Source organism: Odocoileus virginianus, chromosome X (genome assembly GCF_023699985.2).
Source record: "Odocoileus virginianus isolate 20LAN1187 ecotype Illinois chromosome X, Ovbor_1.2, whole genome shotgun sequence".
Taxonomy (NCBI): Eukaryota; Metazoa; Chordata; class Mammalia; order Artiodactyla; family Cervidae; genus Odocoileus; species Odocoileus virginianus.
The window spans coordinates 11,045,608-11,062,042 of NC_069708.1; the positions used below are offsets into that span (position 1 = coordinate 11,045,608).

The following is a 16,435-nucleotide window of genomic DNA, read 5'->3' on the forward strand; positions in this document are numbered from 1 at the left end:
CTCCTCTACCTCCCCATCTCCTTCCTCCTCTCCCCCTTCTGCTTCCTGTTCCTCTTCATCCCCTTCCTCCTCTCCCTCCCCATCTCCTTCCTCTTCTCCCACCTCTCCTTCCTGTTCCACACCATCCCTTTCCTCTCCCTCCCCATCTCCTTCCTCCTCCTCTTCCTCTCCTTCCTGCCCCTCCCCATCTCCTTCCTCCTCTCCCTCCCCTTCCTCCTCTCCCTCCCCTTCCTCCTCTCCCTCCCCTTCCTCCTCTCCCTCCCCTTTCTCCTCTCCTTCCTGCCCCTCCTCCTCTCCTTTCCCCTCTCTTTCCTGCCATCTCCCCTCTTCTAACTCCTCCCCCTTCCCCTCCTGCTCTTCCTCTTCTTTCTCTTTCCCTTCTTCTTTCCCCTTGTCTTTCTCTTCTTCCTCACCTCCCTCTTCCTCTCCCTCCCCGCCTCCTTGCTCCTCCTCTTCTGCTTCTTTCCTCCCTGTGCTTCTTTCCTCCTGGTGGCCCTGTTCCCTCTCCTTTGGCTGTTGTTCCTCCTCCTCCAGGTCTTTCTCTCCATCACCCAGGCTCTCTATTACTCCCTCTCCCATGTCTTCCCCCTCTTCTCCTTCCTCACTTCCTGTTCTACTTCTCTGTTCTACTCCTGAATTACCTTCCTTCCTGATTCCCTCACCTCCACCTTCAGGCACGTGTTCTGCCTTCCCCCCTTGCTTTCCTTTGCCTTCACTCACCTCAGCTCTGTCTGTAAGGTCATCTGACAGGAGCTCTGCTTCCTCCTCCTCTTTTTCTCCACACTCCTCCTCATTTGCCTCTATCTCTTGCTCCTCTTTTCCACTTCCTTCTGAATCATCTTCTCCTTCCTGTTCCTCTGAGATCATTGATAAGTGATCACACTTAAACTCATATTTTGCCATGATTCTGGATAGCCTGTATTTGGCCGCTTCACATTTAATAAATTTTCTGCTATACCACAAGTTTTGATCAATTTCCACTTCATCATCTTCTTTCTCGCCATTGCTAAATTCTATTGACTCAGGCTGCTTGAAACCATCAGCTATACTTTGCTGACTTTCACCTTCCAAATAACTGTCTTCCTCCTTTATAGATTCTCGTTCACTGTCAAAGATCATATCTTGCTTGTTCCCTTTACTTTCCTTAACAAAATCTTTATCTTCTTCATCCTCAATATTTATGTCTCTATTTGGTAAGTTGTCCAAAAATGTATCAATATTTTTTCTATTCTCCTCAGTTTTTCTTATATCCTTCAGATCAGTCATTTTCACCAGATCAGTTTCCATATCAGAGACTATTTCTTTTGCTTCTGAATTCTTCTGACTTTGTCCTTCATCACTTTCCTTTTCTATTTCCTCGCTATAAAGTGGATAGACACCACGCTTATTTTCATGTCTAAAGGTCCCTTTTTGCAAACCCTCTGCACTGGTGCTGGTCTGAGGACTTTGCAGGTCTGAGTCACTACCTACGTCCTCATCTGAAAATGCTTCCATAGATAAAGTCGCTGGCATCATGTACATTCCTTGTGCCAAAAGTTGTTTATATACTCTCCCTTCTGTCACTTTTGGGGACATCTCTTCATTTTCATATTCATTACTATCATCATTTTCAGTATAAGTTGTATGCTGCTTCGGTTTCTCGATTATTTCTTGTTTCTGTAAATTTTTTGAAGTAATCGTCATACTACTATTAGTTGATAAAGGTAACTTATTTACTACAAAATACTGCCAAGATTTTGCATTATCATAAATTTCACTTGGAGAATTACAATGCCCAATTTTACCGACATTTTCCTCAGATTTTGGTTTTTTTTTTTTTTTTGGTGGGGGATAATTTATGCCATTCTCTGTGGAGCATCTAATTTTGATTCAGTAACATGAATCTGTGTTTAACTTTCAAATTTACACCTGCCTTAACTTTGCCATTACTCACAGTACCAATATTTAATCTCTGCCCCTTTTCTTAATCTGAATCAATTCTTAAATATGTTTCCAGACTGATTTTGAAAAATACTGTTAAAAAATGCACATTTTTCTACTTTCCCTATTGTTTTGTCAAATTTTGATTGGTCTTTTGAGTCCACAAAATTCTCAAAATGAAAGAAACTAAATGAAAATATGAACTTTTAAAAAACTTGAAATAAGAAAAAGCTTATTTCTAGAAGAAAAAAATCTAAAAATCACAATGAAGTCTTTTTATCAATACACTACATAATAATGAATGTTTTTCTTTTCTAAACAAAATCTTTTGAGTTTTCAAATTTTTGACCCTCTTCCTTTTACTATATTCTTTAATTATAATAATTTGCATACATAAAAAACTATGAGAAAAATACTTAAGGCAAAATATAAAATTTTATAAGCTTTCTATAAAAACTTATATAATGAACCATTGAGGTTTTAATGATACATTAAGAATATGAAATTAACTTGTTGCCAGACAAAATAAGGCAAATCAAATTGTTGATCTAAATTCTATAAGCTAATGGACTGAAATAGTTGATGAATTTGAGTCTCTAGATAGTAAAAGCTCACTAAATCAAGTTTTATAAATTGTGAAGAGTGCTAGACCTAGGAAGAGGTCATTTTTTGCTAAATAAATGATTAAAACAGCACAAGTTAAAAATATATAGAAATGCAACCTAGATGCCCATCAGCAGACGAATGGATGAGGAAGCTGTGGTACATATACACCATGGAATATTACTCAGCCATTAAAAAGAATTCATTTGAATCAGTTCTAATGAGATGGGTGAAACTGGAGCCCATTATACAGAGCGAAGTAAGCCAGAAAGGTAAAGACCATTACAGTATACTAACACATATATATGGAATTTAGAAAGATGGTAACGATAACCCTATATGCAAAACAGAAAAAGAGACTCAGATGTATAGAACAGACTTGTGGACTCTGTGGGAGAAGGCGAGGGTGGGATGTTTCAAGAGAACAGCATCGAAACATGTATATCTAGGGTGAAACAGATCACCAGCCCAGGTTGGATGCAAGTGCTCAGGCCTGGTGCACTGGGAAGACCCAGAGGGATGGGGTGGAGAGGGAGGTGGGAGGGGGGACCGGGATGGGGAATACATGTAAATCCATGGCTAATTCATTTCAATGTATGACAAAAACCACTGCAATGCTGTAAAGTAATTAGCCTCCAACTAATAAAAATAAATGGAAAAAAAAAAGAAATGCTATAATAAATCTTTTTTATTCACTAAAGTAGGCTTGGTAGGGCCTCTACATAAAAGGACTATGTGAAATATAAAATACATATTAGTTTAAAAGAAAGTGCCTTCCTTTTGTTTGTTCTAGGTCTCTTCTTTAAAGTCACAATTCTTTCAATAGCCTTAAGACAGAGGCCCAGCTGCCAGAAATGATTTGTAAATGCATGTGCCTTTATTTCCTTAGCACAATAAAGCAGCACAGAAGAGGCAGCACCCAGAGTCTAAGAGGAAGGAAAGACACACAAAAGATGTCTGCTTGGAAGTATAGTCAAGTCAACAAATCACTGAGCTTCGACAACTGTGTTAGGAAAAAAGCTCTCCCATATTCAAAAAGAATGCTGTTACTCAATATGCCTCTCAGTAAGATATAGATATGACTAATGAGGACTGGCACTAAATTTTTATAATTTACCCAGATTCTCTTGCATTTCAGTGACTTTGATTTTAAGAATTTTTAGTTTAACAATGTGGCAAAGGTACTAGAAATATAAATGAAATGCGTTCTGTAGCCTTTGTCCTTCAATTTGCATTTCTCCAATTTATGTTTCTAATCCTGAACCCTTCATCATTTCACCTCACTGGTCTTTCAAGCCAGAAAATGAAAATGATTTCAGGTCAGGTTTTTATCTCTCCAGGGTTGTGAAAAACCAGAATATTCCCTCCTCTTCTATTCATTTGTTATTCATTAAAAGTCTCTATCACTAATGCATGGTTTCTGACTAATTTCCAAATGTTCAATATTGTTTTTATGCTACCAATTCCTTGATAAATTAAAGCCTATTCCAAACACTGTAAAAGCAATTATCAAATATTTTAACTAAAAACCACAAAACTTTAGAACTGGAAAAGAGGTTAATATCATCCTGTAAAGTCATCAAGGTAACTCACCCAAAGTCACACTCAAACAAAGGGTGAGAGGCACTCATAAACAGCTGGAGCCTCTTCTAACACTTAAGAATGGTAATAAATATCTTTTGCCTTGATGGTAACAAAGTATGGATATTGTCACTTATTAATGACTTCAAAGAGCAAATTTCAGCAGTGAAATTCTGCCAGTCTTGTTGTATCACAGAAAATACCAACAGAATAAGCCCAAATGGAGACTATACATATTGTATCCCCATCTTTTAAATCCTAAAATAAGTTGAATACTTACCTTTCTTGAGTTCTTTCCAGAAACCTTTCAACAAAAATATAAACAATTTAAACTGTTCTTCCCACCATAGTGAAAATAACTCTCTGTATCATACCTTTTGCTTTTGAATTGGCGATAATTTTAGTTTTTCACTGGAATTCAGGTGCAACATGTGTGTCTGAAATAAATTTTAAAAAACATGTTCTAAAAAATAAAGACTATATAACTGATTATATACTTATACATATGATTATATATTTATATATCATTATATGTTGATTTAAAATACATATAAATAAAAGTAATACAAAACAGTTCAATCATATAATCAACTTTCAATTGCATACTAATAATGAGGGCTGAAATTAATTTTACAGTACTTAATCTATACTTCACTAAATCTCAGTTTAAAATAATGAATGAAACCAAGACAAAAACAAAAAGCTTTTTTCTATGTATATAATGGCTTAGGAAGTACACATATACACAGACATACACACACAAATACATGAGGAACTAAAACTCAAATTTGTATCTATATTGCACAAATAGGAAAACCAGTACCATATTTAAGATATCAGCAGTTTCTCCAAGGCTTTCTGAATCCTCTGCTGAAAGACTGTCTGTTTCTTTCTCTTTGGTCATTTTATGTTGAAAATAATCTGAATGATTAACATAGAAAAGATAGAACCAGATTTCAACAGAAAAGTGAAAGACAACTAGACAATAAACAAATTATTCTGCAATATAAAAGTACAATTATAATTTTACTAATAGGTCAGTTGGTAAAGAATCCGCGTGCAATGCAGGAGACCCTGGTTGGATTCCTGGGTGTGAAAGATCTGCTGGAGAAGGGACAGGCTTCTACAGAATACATTCTGGTATTCTGGCCTGGAGAATTCCATGGACTGTATAGTCCAAGGGGTCGCAAAGAGTTGGACACAACTGAGTGATCTTGACTTTCTTTCACTTTCGAATGTCTTTTAACCTCATATTAAGGGAACTGAACAGAATTCATTCACAGTGATAGCAGGTTTTAAAATCTTTCTGAAAATTTAAAGACCCTGACACTGATAAGATAACAACTGCTTCATTCATATGAACAGAGAAACATTATTCCTTTGGGATAAATACTACGAGGTATCAAGCACTATGATGGCCAGTGCCCAAAAGATCCCCATCAACTTATACCCTCCTGCTATGCAAACACTTGTGTAGTTCCCTTCCACATTTTACCAGGTTGGTCTGTATGGCCAATAAAATAAGCAGATCAATTTGATGTTACTGTGGCTTATGTCTCAGTCCTCTCTCCCTCTCTCTCTCAGATCACTTGGCTCTGGGAGAAGCCATGCTGTGAGTATACCCAAGGAGAAGCCCATGTGATGAAGAAGTCCAACCTCCTGCCAACATGAGTGAGCTTGCAAGAGGAGCATGAAATATCCTGAACCAGAATCACTCAGTTAGACTGGTCCTGGATTCTTGACCCTTAGAAACTATGTGAGATAGTAAATGTTTGTTGTTTTAGCCTAAGTTTTAGGGTCACTGCTTATGTAGCAACAGAAAAATAGTACAGAGACCCAGAAACTTTCACAGAAAACCCTAAGATTATTACATCATAAAGCAGATAATGGAAAGTTACAAGCTTCATTTGACCTTACATTTGTCTCAATTACTATATCCCCATTTAGCACATATATACTTCTTTGAGAGGAGCTCCTTAATGAAGTCTTCACTGAAAATGCCAGTTCACAGCACTCTCTCCCTTATAAATTCATTCAATTCCATTGAATGAACAATCGGTTTGTCTTCATTCCATGTGAGGGATTAGGTAGCGGATACCAACTTAAGTAATTGCTAAATCCTAATGAACATATAGTCTATAAGGGAATACAAAATATGTGATATAGGAGAATGAGAAACCCCATCCAAATGTGGAAGATGAGGAAATTTTTCACTAAGGAGTTACAGGGAATGATGGATGAGTAGAACTCTGAGAGGTAGGGATGGAGGTAAATGGGGAAGAAAAGAAGTCTAGTGCTAACAGAAGCTGTGGAACAGCTGCCCTGAAAGCTTACCATGTGCTCGGGACAAAGGCTTTTTTATACATGTCAAGTTAACTTCATGATAATGAGAGGTAAGTGTTATATCCCCATTTCACAAATGAATACATTAAGTTTCAGTGACACTCTGCCTTCTGTCCTGATCTTTCCCTGGAACTACTCTTGTCAGGATCACCAAAAATGTCCAGGATGCCAGATCCATGGGATGCTTCTTTACACTCCTTTTTCTTGAGCTTTGAGCAGTACTTTGAATTTGTGACCCTAGTCTCTCCTCATTTCCCTCCTTCTGCCCTACTGGCTGATAAGGTTGAGAAAAGTGGCTTTGCTGGTCCTCCCTCTCTTACCCTCTAAGCATCAGTCAGTCTCGAGGCAAAATGCTGAGTGCTCTTTTCTACTTCCATGAATTATAAATACCATCTCCACGTTGATGGTTTCCAAATTTCTATTTCTTGTCCAGACCTCTATTCTGAATGTTATGCTTTCATTTTCAACAGCCTGCTTGATATTTCTACTTGGATGCCTCACAGGGATCTCAAATTCAGTTTTTAACTTTTTTCCCTCAAAGCAGTCAACCACCCTCCTGCCTACACATCTATGTGTAATTTATGAACAAGTTTAACAAGTTCACCTGGTTCTATGTGTAAAATGTATTTCCCATGGGCTCACTTTTATATCCACTGTGAACACCTTAGGTCTGTACACCATCATCTCTTGCAAAAGGTCCTCAAGTTTTCTTCCCACCTCTAGTCTAGTCTGGTATCCCTGCATCCACATGTAGGCAAAAATGATCATCTTAAAACATAAATGGGATTGGAGCACATTACTCCACTGTTTAAAATCCTTTAATGACTTTCTATTACACTTAAGAAAAACACTCAAATCACTTAGGCCTCTCATGGCCTATAAAACCATGAATATTTTTTTGCTGTCTCTTTTTCCAACATCATCTTGTCCTGTCTTTTCCTTCACTCTTGATTTTCCTTCATTCACTTTCTCTTTAACCCCAATGATCTTCTTTCCTTTTCCTATAGACTGCCTTTAACTACATTATTTTCTTTGCCTGGAATAGACACATCCTCTCTGTGTGGTTATTTTCTTACCCTTTGTTTTAGCTTAAATGTCACCTTGTCATCCATGTGTTCCCTAACGTCCTTATCTCCATAAGAAACACTGAAGTCTGCAAATAATTTAGAAAAAGTCACATTATATGTTGGATGTGTGCTCAGTCACTCGTGTCTGACTCAATGTGACCCCAAGGACTGTAGAATGTCAGGCTCTTCTGTCCATGGAATTTTGTAAGCAAGAATACTGGAGTGGGTTGCCTTTTCCTCCTCCAGGGATACAACTTACAAAATATTTCTTATTAAGTTTGTTTTAGTAAACAGTCACAAGAAGATAAGGGATGGCTTTTCCTTTTACTCTAAAAAATTCTATCTTCACATTCTAATCTCTAGAAGTGGCAAACAACTTGCCCCAAACCATAAACTTGTCTTTTCCTTGCACACACTGTTGTCAGAATCTACTTTTCCCAGGTACAGGGCTGAAGAGTACCAGTGATTCTTATTTCCAAAGGAAACACAAAAGTTGTGGCAAGATGTAAGAAACCCTACTCCTTATCAAGGTCCTGGATGCAGGGAATATTCCATTCCCATGGTCCACAGTCCTTGCCTGAGCTCCTGATCCTTTGTTACCTCAACCTTTTCTGTAGGTTCCTGAGCCCAAAGATATTAAAACGATCTGTCCCACTGTTTTTAATCCCAGATGACCAGATTATCTTCTTAATTCCAAACCTACTGCTTACTCTGCTTTCCTAGTCCTGGCTTCCTGCCCCGTCCCTATCATCCGAGCACATGCCATGCGGCAACATAAACACATTCCTAAGATACATATAGTTAATAAATGTTGGCGCTGGCATCTGCTCCCAGATCAACTGGACTCTACATCCCATACTCCTAGCCATGATGCTATATTGCCTAAATACATAACTTCACATAGGGCCAAAAGACCTGTATGCAAATCCTGTTCATTTCATTTATAAAACTGAGTAACCTTGGGCAAGTCACTCAATCTCTTCAAAGCCTTGTTTTTCTCATATATATAAATGAAGAATCTAACTCCCACCTATTTAGGGTTGCTTCTGGGTTTAAAGGTGATAATGTAAGAGAAGGTGATATGTATGTTATACACTGCTCTATAAAGATAACGCTGCTGTCATCACATGGGATTTTTAAGGTCATCAGAGATGCTTTCTATTAGTCAGAGAATTCCTGGATTTGAGTTTGAATGAGATGTCAGTCTCTAACTAGGAAGAAAACAATTTAAGTGGAGAAAATATCTGAAGATGAACATGAAAACAGTAGGAATAAACGGTACATTTCTTCTGAGAGCAAGCAGAGCATCAAATGTTACCTGGCTCCATTGGGGGCGTAGAGTTTTCATTTTCAGTCATCGTTTTCTCTAGCAGGTTAGTTGCAGACATAGAGAAAGGAACTAAGCGAGGCAAAAAACAAATGGGTTGTGGGGAAGTCCCTTCAACTGGAGGTAGTGTTCCCGTCATTCGAATAGAGTCTGGGGATTTCTCCTTTAAAGCAAACAGGTTAAATAGACTGTTAGATGATGTCATATATTTAATATTGATGTAAACTGCCCTGAGGTTGCAAAAACTATCAAAGAGAGAGACTTCAAATTGGCCAAAGTCCTACAATGTTCACTCTTGAATAATCCCGAAGGGCTCAAAAATGTTTTGTTTTGTTGCCTCTGTGTCTAAGTTGCTCTAAATCGTCAATCTGGAGCTATGTTTTTCACCAGATGGGAAAAGTGTATGTGTGTTTTCTCTGCCTTCCCTGAAAGAAAACAGTTACTCAGGAAACACAAACCAACTACAAAATACTTATGGGATATTTCTTAATTTTTCCATATATACTTTTTCATAATAAAAAGCCAAATGTAACTTTTTACCTCTAAAGGCATACATCTGGGAATTTAAAGTAATTTTTACTTAAAAAGGAATGTCTCCTTTAAAAATTACTTGGGATTTTACTTTTTAAAATATAAGTGTCATTGTAATGATCATTTTATTTATTTTTTTGGTGATGATTTATTTTTGTTATTATTATACTTTTTTTCTTTCCATTTATTTTTATTAGTTGCAGGCTAACTACTTTATATAATGATCATTTTAAAGCACAGAATGAGAATCCCTAAATTTAATTAAGAAAGAACATTCCCTCTCTCAACCCAAAGTCCTTATTTTTTGTTTTCAACCTTTCATTACTTATACTATATAACCTTCCACTGCTCATGAAGTATTAGCTTTAAAAGACAAAACCAAAATAGAAGTCAATTCACATACGGTTGAGACAACAATTTAGCAGTACCACTGTCTACAAAGGTTATCTATGATCATTTCAATTTTCTAATTTAACAGTTTAATTCTGAGTTTTCTTTAAAAGTTTGTAAGCTATTAATTCTAATCATTTTATATACTAAATTTATCTAAGAAGACCCTTCTTTGGTTTAAAAAGAAAATAAATTTGTTTTCTTCCTCTTTTCTTTGCAGCACTAGACAGTGTTATTATATAGAACAGGTCACAAACGTACCCTCTCTCGACGGCGCACACGTGCTGATAAATATCTCTGCAGCATGTTTTCTAAAGGTGGATCACTGATAGGCACAGATAGAGCCAAAGGTAAGCAAAAATTATTTATTTCAACTGGCTCAACGTCTTCTGCCATACCAAGTCGTGGAGTGGCAAAAACTAGCATGTGACATCCACCACAAGCAACCTGCAGCATAAATTCACAGATCAATTAATTGACATTGGCTTCAAACACAAATGGGTTTTTAACTGTTTTTAGCTACAAAACATTAACTTAGCAGTAGACCTCCTAGACTGAATGATTGAATCTCTCTATCTCCCTCTCCCCCTCCACACACACACACACAAAAAAAAAAAACACATGAATTACAATATATATTCTTTAAAAACTTTTACGGAAAATTAGACCAAATCTAATACATCATTTTACTTTCAACTGAATATATAGTATAGAGAAAAAACTATCTGGCACATTATATTTCTCTTCACAAGTTAGAAAATGCTATTTTAATCTGGGAGCAACACTAACAACTTGAAAAAAAATCAGACAAGTTCTACTTAAATATAAGTGACCCATGGGTCATGTCATTGTATAGCAAAAACCATCACAATATTGTAAAGTAATTATCCTCCAATTAAAATAAATTAATAAATTTTAAAAAGTAATAAGGGATCCAAGAATACATCAGTCTCTTGGATAAACATGTCTTCAAGCCTTTCTCTTTACATGAAAGTTTCTTAAGTTTAATGCTTAAAAGCCCCAAAAGCAAAATGCAAGCATGCACAATGGTGAAAGAATGAAAAACGTAATCAACATCTTAAGGACTTTAAGAAATAAGTAGTTTTCAATAAAATGCTTAAAAAAACATTATGTAGTGTTTACAATATAGAGACTTCTGGTATCTTCATAGAGTTCTACATTGCAACATAGAATAGCATACCCTGAACCTTTCCTTCATAATATTTCCAAAGTTAAAATGGATCTGTTTTATGTATAGCATTGAAAAATTATCTTCCCCATAAGATTATACAGGGGCTTCCCTGGTGGCTAGATTGTAAAGAATCTGTCTGAAATGCGGGAGACCCAGATTCGATCTCTGGGTCAAGATGATCCCCTGGATAAGGGAGTGGCAACCCACACCAGTATTCTTGCCTAGAGTCCCATGGACAGAGGAGCCTGGGGGACTATAGTCCATGGGGTTGCAAAGAGTCGGACACAACTGAGCAACCAACACACACACACACACACAAGATTATAAGCTCAGTGAGTGAGAATCTGGTCTCAGTGTTCATCACTGCATGCTCTGTATTTCTCATCCTCAGTCCACTATCTTGTACCAAGCAGGTATTCATCAAATAGGTGTCAAATCAAGGAATGGGAAGTGTTCCACAGTATAAGGCTCTGAGTCTCTGGGGAACAAATTCCAAGTGATATTGTTAGGGGAAGCACACTGACTGAAACTGTGCACCCTGGCCAGGCACCACAGTAATCATTTGCATGAGTTATTTTACGACAGGAGGTCCTGGTAAGGAACATGGAGCTAATAAGCTACCACCAACCAGAAGAGTTCAGGAAAGGTCAAAAGAAGACACCACATGTCCGACCACCTCCCAGAATCCTTCTCTCTGGCATCCACCTTGGCTGAGCAAGGTGTGCACCACCAGGAAGGACTCTGAGTCAGAATGACTGGCTAACGACAACCTGGAAACTAACCCCATCACCATAAAACCTGAGACTGCGAGCCACATGGCAGAGCAGTTCTCCTGGGTTCCCTAAACCTGCTGCTCTCTGCCTGGGTGCCCTCTCCCAATAAAATCTCTTGCTTTGTCAGCACATGTGTCTCCTCAGACAATTCAGTTCAGAGTGTTAGATGAGAGCCCAGTTTTGGGCCCTAGAAGGGGTCCCCCTTCCTGCAACAAAATATTATCATCAGTGTGTGTGTGCATGTGTGTGTGCCTGTGGTGTGTGTGCACACAGTCGCTCAGTTGTGTCCGACTCTTTGCAACCCCATGGACTGTAGCCTGCCAGGCTCCTCTGTCTGTGGGATTTTCTAGGCAAAAATACTGGAGTGGGTTGCCATTTCCTCTTTCAGGGGATATTCCTGACTCAGAGATCGAACTCAAATTTCTTGCATCTCCTGCACTGTAGGTGGATTCTTTACCACTGTGCCACCTGGGAAGCCCTTACTATCATCACAGGCTAAACAAAATTTTCATCTATAGTTCTTAATTGGCAAGTGTTAGAAACAACAGAGATATGGTGCCTAATGCGGACAATACTGAAACAACACTTAATCCAAATAGCACTTAGCTAAATAAAAGTATTTTCAAAACTCATCATTTATTATCAGCAGGATCTGAGGGTCTGAATGGTATCTAACCCAACGAACATTTACAGATGACTACTATGAGTGAGAAGAAACACTAGGAAAAGGACAGATTTTCAGAGTGTTGTGATATCTGACATTTGGCCTTTAGGACACAAGTACATTCACTAGATAGAGCCATGATATTATTTCATCTAAATGTAAAAGGACTCATTTTATATGAAATCCCCAAAGAATCAAATATAGGAATGTGAACATGTAAACAGGGAAATGTGAAGCCCTTACCAAATGTACTATATACTTCAAAAAATAACAACACAAAGCGGGAGCGAACTGATTGGTAAAATTCTCCATTCCGAGTCCCAGTTTTCCATGTCGACCATCTCCAAAAGTGTACAAAAGGCCTGATTCTAAAATGAAAAAAAGAGAGAATTATGAAAGTGTTACTTTGATGAATCTATTTGTAAACAGTAGATATATTAATTGACATTGCAATTTTCCCCTCATATTCTGCATTTACTCTGGTCCATTGATGTTTCCACACTCTCTATGGTTTCTGTTGTCCACACATAACATTAGGCAATAGATACCGTGAGAATAAATCACTAAGCCCTTGGTGGCTTGTGAAACTGAGACCCAGTCCTGCAAGGTGTTGTATGGAGCAGCAGCAATCCAGCATGACTCTTATGATAAATACCACCTTATCAAAGAGAAAGAGATTTTTATATTCTGACCTTCTACATCCCAATTTATTTTCTTTTTTCCTCAGGTCATTGAGGGTTTGTCAACTCTGGCACTACAGACATTTGAGGTTGGATAATTCCCAACTATATGGGTTTGTCCTGTGCCTTGTGGAATGTTCAGCAATATCCGTGGCTTCTATCTATTAAATGCCTGCCTCTGCAACTATGACAATCAAAAATATCATGAGTCCCCTGGGGAGACCAAAACACCACTAGACTAGATCAATCCTCTCTCTTACTTCTGCTTCGGGGTTGTGGAAAGCTCTTGAAGGAAATGCCATAAACCAACCATGCTGCTTGTGGGGGATACCAATTTGGGGGGGGTCCCCTGTACAGCCGGGCCCAAGATAATGATGAGTAATTTTGTCACCTCGCCAGTTAATCTTTTTGTCTGCGGCCATAGTAGCTAGTCTGAACCTTCACTCCTCAAGCCTTTCCTTCATACTCTCCATCTCAAGTGAGGTAAGTGCCATGGAAGCAGAAGTAAAGGAAATGGTGCCAGTACAGGTATAGAGGGGCTCTCCCTCTAAGCCAGTGACTAGGAAAGGCTTTCAAACTGAAGCTGAAAGGATTAGGGTTTAGCTACAAGAAGGAGGGAGCAAAGAATTCTTCAGGCAGAGGCCAGCAGTACATATCAAGCACAGAAAGCATAACACAGTCAAGAAGCTGAGAGGCAACCAACGTGTCTGGAGCACAAAGGGGAGAGTGGTATGAGATGAGTCTGAAGAGGTAAAAAGGAGCCACACTGCAGAGTATATTATTAGCTCATATTAAGCATTTTTGAACTCTACATTAAGAACAAGTAAAAGTGAAAGTCGCTCACTCTTTGTGACCCCATGGACTATACAGTCCATGGAATTCTCCAGGCCAGAATACTGGAGTGGGTAGCCTTTCCCTTCTCCAGGGGATCTTCCCAACCCAGGGATCGAACCCAGGTCTCCTGCATTGCAGGCAGATGCTTTACCATCTGAGACACCCGGGAAGCCCAAGAATACTGGAGTGGGTAGCCTTTCCCTTCTCCAGGGGATCTTCCCGACCCAGGAATCAAACCAGGGTCTCCTGCATTGTAGGTGGATTCTAAGGCAGATATTAAGAACACCAATAACCTAAATGAATGGTTTTAAGCTGGGAAATGACAAGATCATATCTGGGAACTTGCACTTTAAGATGGCAAAGTAACCGTATACTAAGAAAAACCAAGAGAATTTTCTGAAAAAATAACCATAATTCACTTAAGTGGCAAGTTCAAACCTTAATATATTAAAAACAAATAGATTCCCTATAAATAACCAATAAACCAGCATTTAGATTCTCAATTTAGAGTGTTATAATTCTTACTACTAGGTATTTGTTTCCTTTCTTTATGTGTACTCCCTATTTTTGTTGCTTTCCTCCTCCTTTTTTTGACCCTGATTTCCTTATTCACCAGGGCTTCTCTGGCTCAACTGGTAAAGAATCCACCTGCAATGCGGGAGACCTGGGTTTGGTCCCTGGGTTGGGAAGATCCCCTGGAGAAGGGAATGGCTACCCACTCCAGTATTCTTGCCTGGAGAATTCCATGGACTTTGTAGTCCATGGGGTTGCGAAGAGTTGGACACAACTGAGTGACTTTCACTTCCCTTATTCAAAATGTTAAGGTTTTTTTTTTAAACTTGAGTATCTTTAGCCAGAAAAAATAAGCTCTGATCAAGCTGTCCAATCACACTTCCAACCTCAGAGAGCTTCTAAAAACATGAACCACTGGCTATAATGGGGAACTGGTAAGAACTTCCTGATAACTCACTACATACCTCTCATTAGTCTTGAACAACAACAACAAAAAAATTCATAACATCTACTCCTGCGGAGGATTCACCAACAAAACAGTCAAAAAAAATTAATAATTCAATTATTTGTGCTATAATTTCTTTCATCAGGAGGAAGGGTATTACAAAACTTTAACCAAATAACCTAATTCCATGTTAGAGGATCTGTAAAAAGTATATTTACTATTGTGGTGACCCAAGGATGAAAGAGCAGATAAAACCAAGGAGGGTCTTGTAATGCAAGAATGGAAAAACCAGACCCTTATCGTCCTTCCCTCCTCCATGTTGTAACTATTAATGGAACAGTATAACTTGTCTCCCCTCCTACTCCATTCAGTTCAGTTCAGTCACTCAGTCATGTCCAACTCTTTGCGACTTCATGGACTGCAGCACGCCAGGCCTCCCTGTCCATCACCAACTCCCGGAGTTTACTCAAACTCATGTTCACTGAGTCAGTGATGCTATCCAACCATCTCATCCTCTGTCATCCCCTTCTCCTCCCACCTTCAATTTCCCCCAGCATCAGATCTTTTAAGTCAGTTCTTTGCATCAGGCGGCCAAACTAATGGAGTATCAGCTTCAACATCAGTCCTTCCAATGAATATTCAGGACTGATTTCCTTTAGGATGGATTGGTTGGATCTCCTTGCAGTCCAAGGGACTCTCAAGAGTCTTCTCCAACACCATAGTTCAAAAGTATCAATTCTTCGGTGCTCAGCTTTCTTTATAGTCCAACTCTCACATCCATACACTTCCCCCACCCAGTATACTAGGTGTATGCCTCATCCAATCAGCAAATGACCCACAAGACCCCTATCCCACTCCTTGTACCCTGGGTATAAAAGTGTACTGAGGACCCCTATTCAACATCGGTTCTTCCTTGAGCTGGCCCACTGTTCTTAACAGTGTCTCCCACTCTAATAAACGTTATTTTCCTCTCATTCTGTCTCATGTCTGGAAATTCTTTTCCAGTCTGCACCCAGACCACGACAACTATCAGTGGCAATTTAGAGTTGATGGAAAATGGCAGTAAGGACAAAGAAACTGAGCTTAAGGGCCCAGCAATAAGGCATACATATCAACAACTTTTCTGGGACTATGAATGAATAATTCTTTACATTCTATATAGTTCAATTTCATGTTACGTTGACAAGGACTTTAATGTAGTAACAAGGATGTACATTAACAAGGACTTTAATGTAATGGGCTTCCCTTGTGGTTCAGATGGTAAAGAATCTGCCTGTAATACAAAGACCCAAGTTTGATCCCTGGGTTGGGAAGATCCCCAGGAGAAGGAAATGGCAATCCACTCCAGTATTCTTGCCTAGAGAATTCCATAGACAGAGAAGCCTGGTGGGCTACAGTCCATGGGGTCACAAAGAGTTGGACACGACTTAGCGACTACACTTTCGACTATACTTTTAACAAGGACACTGATACTGGAAAACGGGGGGCACCAGTGCTCTCTGAAAGCTTCTTTGGGGAAGAAGGGCCAGTATATGGTAGTACCTTGCATTTGCTGATCCCTACTTCCCCCAA

General features: G+C 38.8%; 1 protein-coding gene across 4 annotated transcripts in view; it reads right to left on the reverse strand.

Annotated features, from left to right (window-relative positions):
* Nucleotides 1-16,435, reverse strand: part of RPGR (retinitis pigmentosa GTPase regulator) — a 78,056-nt gene that overhangs the window by 42,361 nt on the left and 19,260 nt on the right. For 2 of the 4 annotated variants that reach the window (XM_070461920.1, XM_020913677.2), the window contains exons 9-14: nt 12,635-12,759; nt 10,024-10,209; nt 8,833-9,004; nt 4,928-5,025; nt 4,479-4,541; nt 721-1,656 (exon numbers count right to left, since the gene is read on the reverse strand). In XM_070461920.1, coding sequence (XP_070318021.1) covers nt 721-1,656; nt 4,479-4,541; nt 4,928-5,025; nt 8,833-9,004; nt 10,024-10,209; nt 12,635-12,759 — 1,580 coding nt within the window. Of the gene's footprint in view, nt 1,657-4,478; nt 4,542-4,927; nt 5,026-8,832; nt 9,005-10,023; nt 10,210-12,634; nt 12,760-16,435 lie in introns of all 4 variants that reach the window. The other 2 variants (XM_020913676.2, XM_020913678.2) reach the window with 2 other exon arrangements.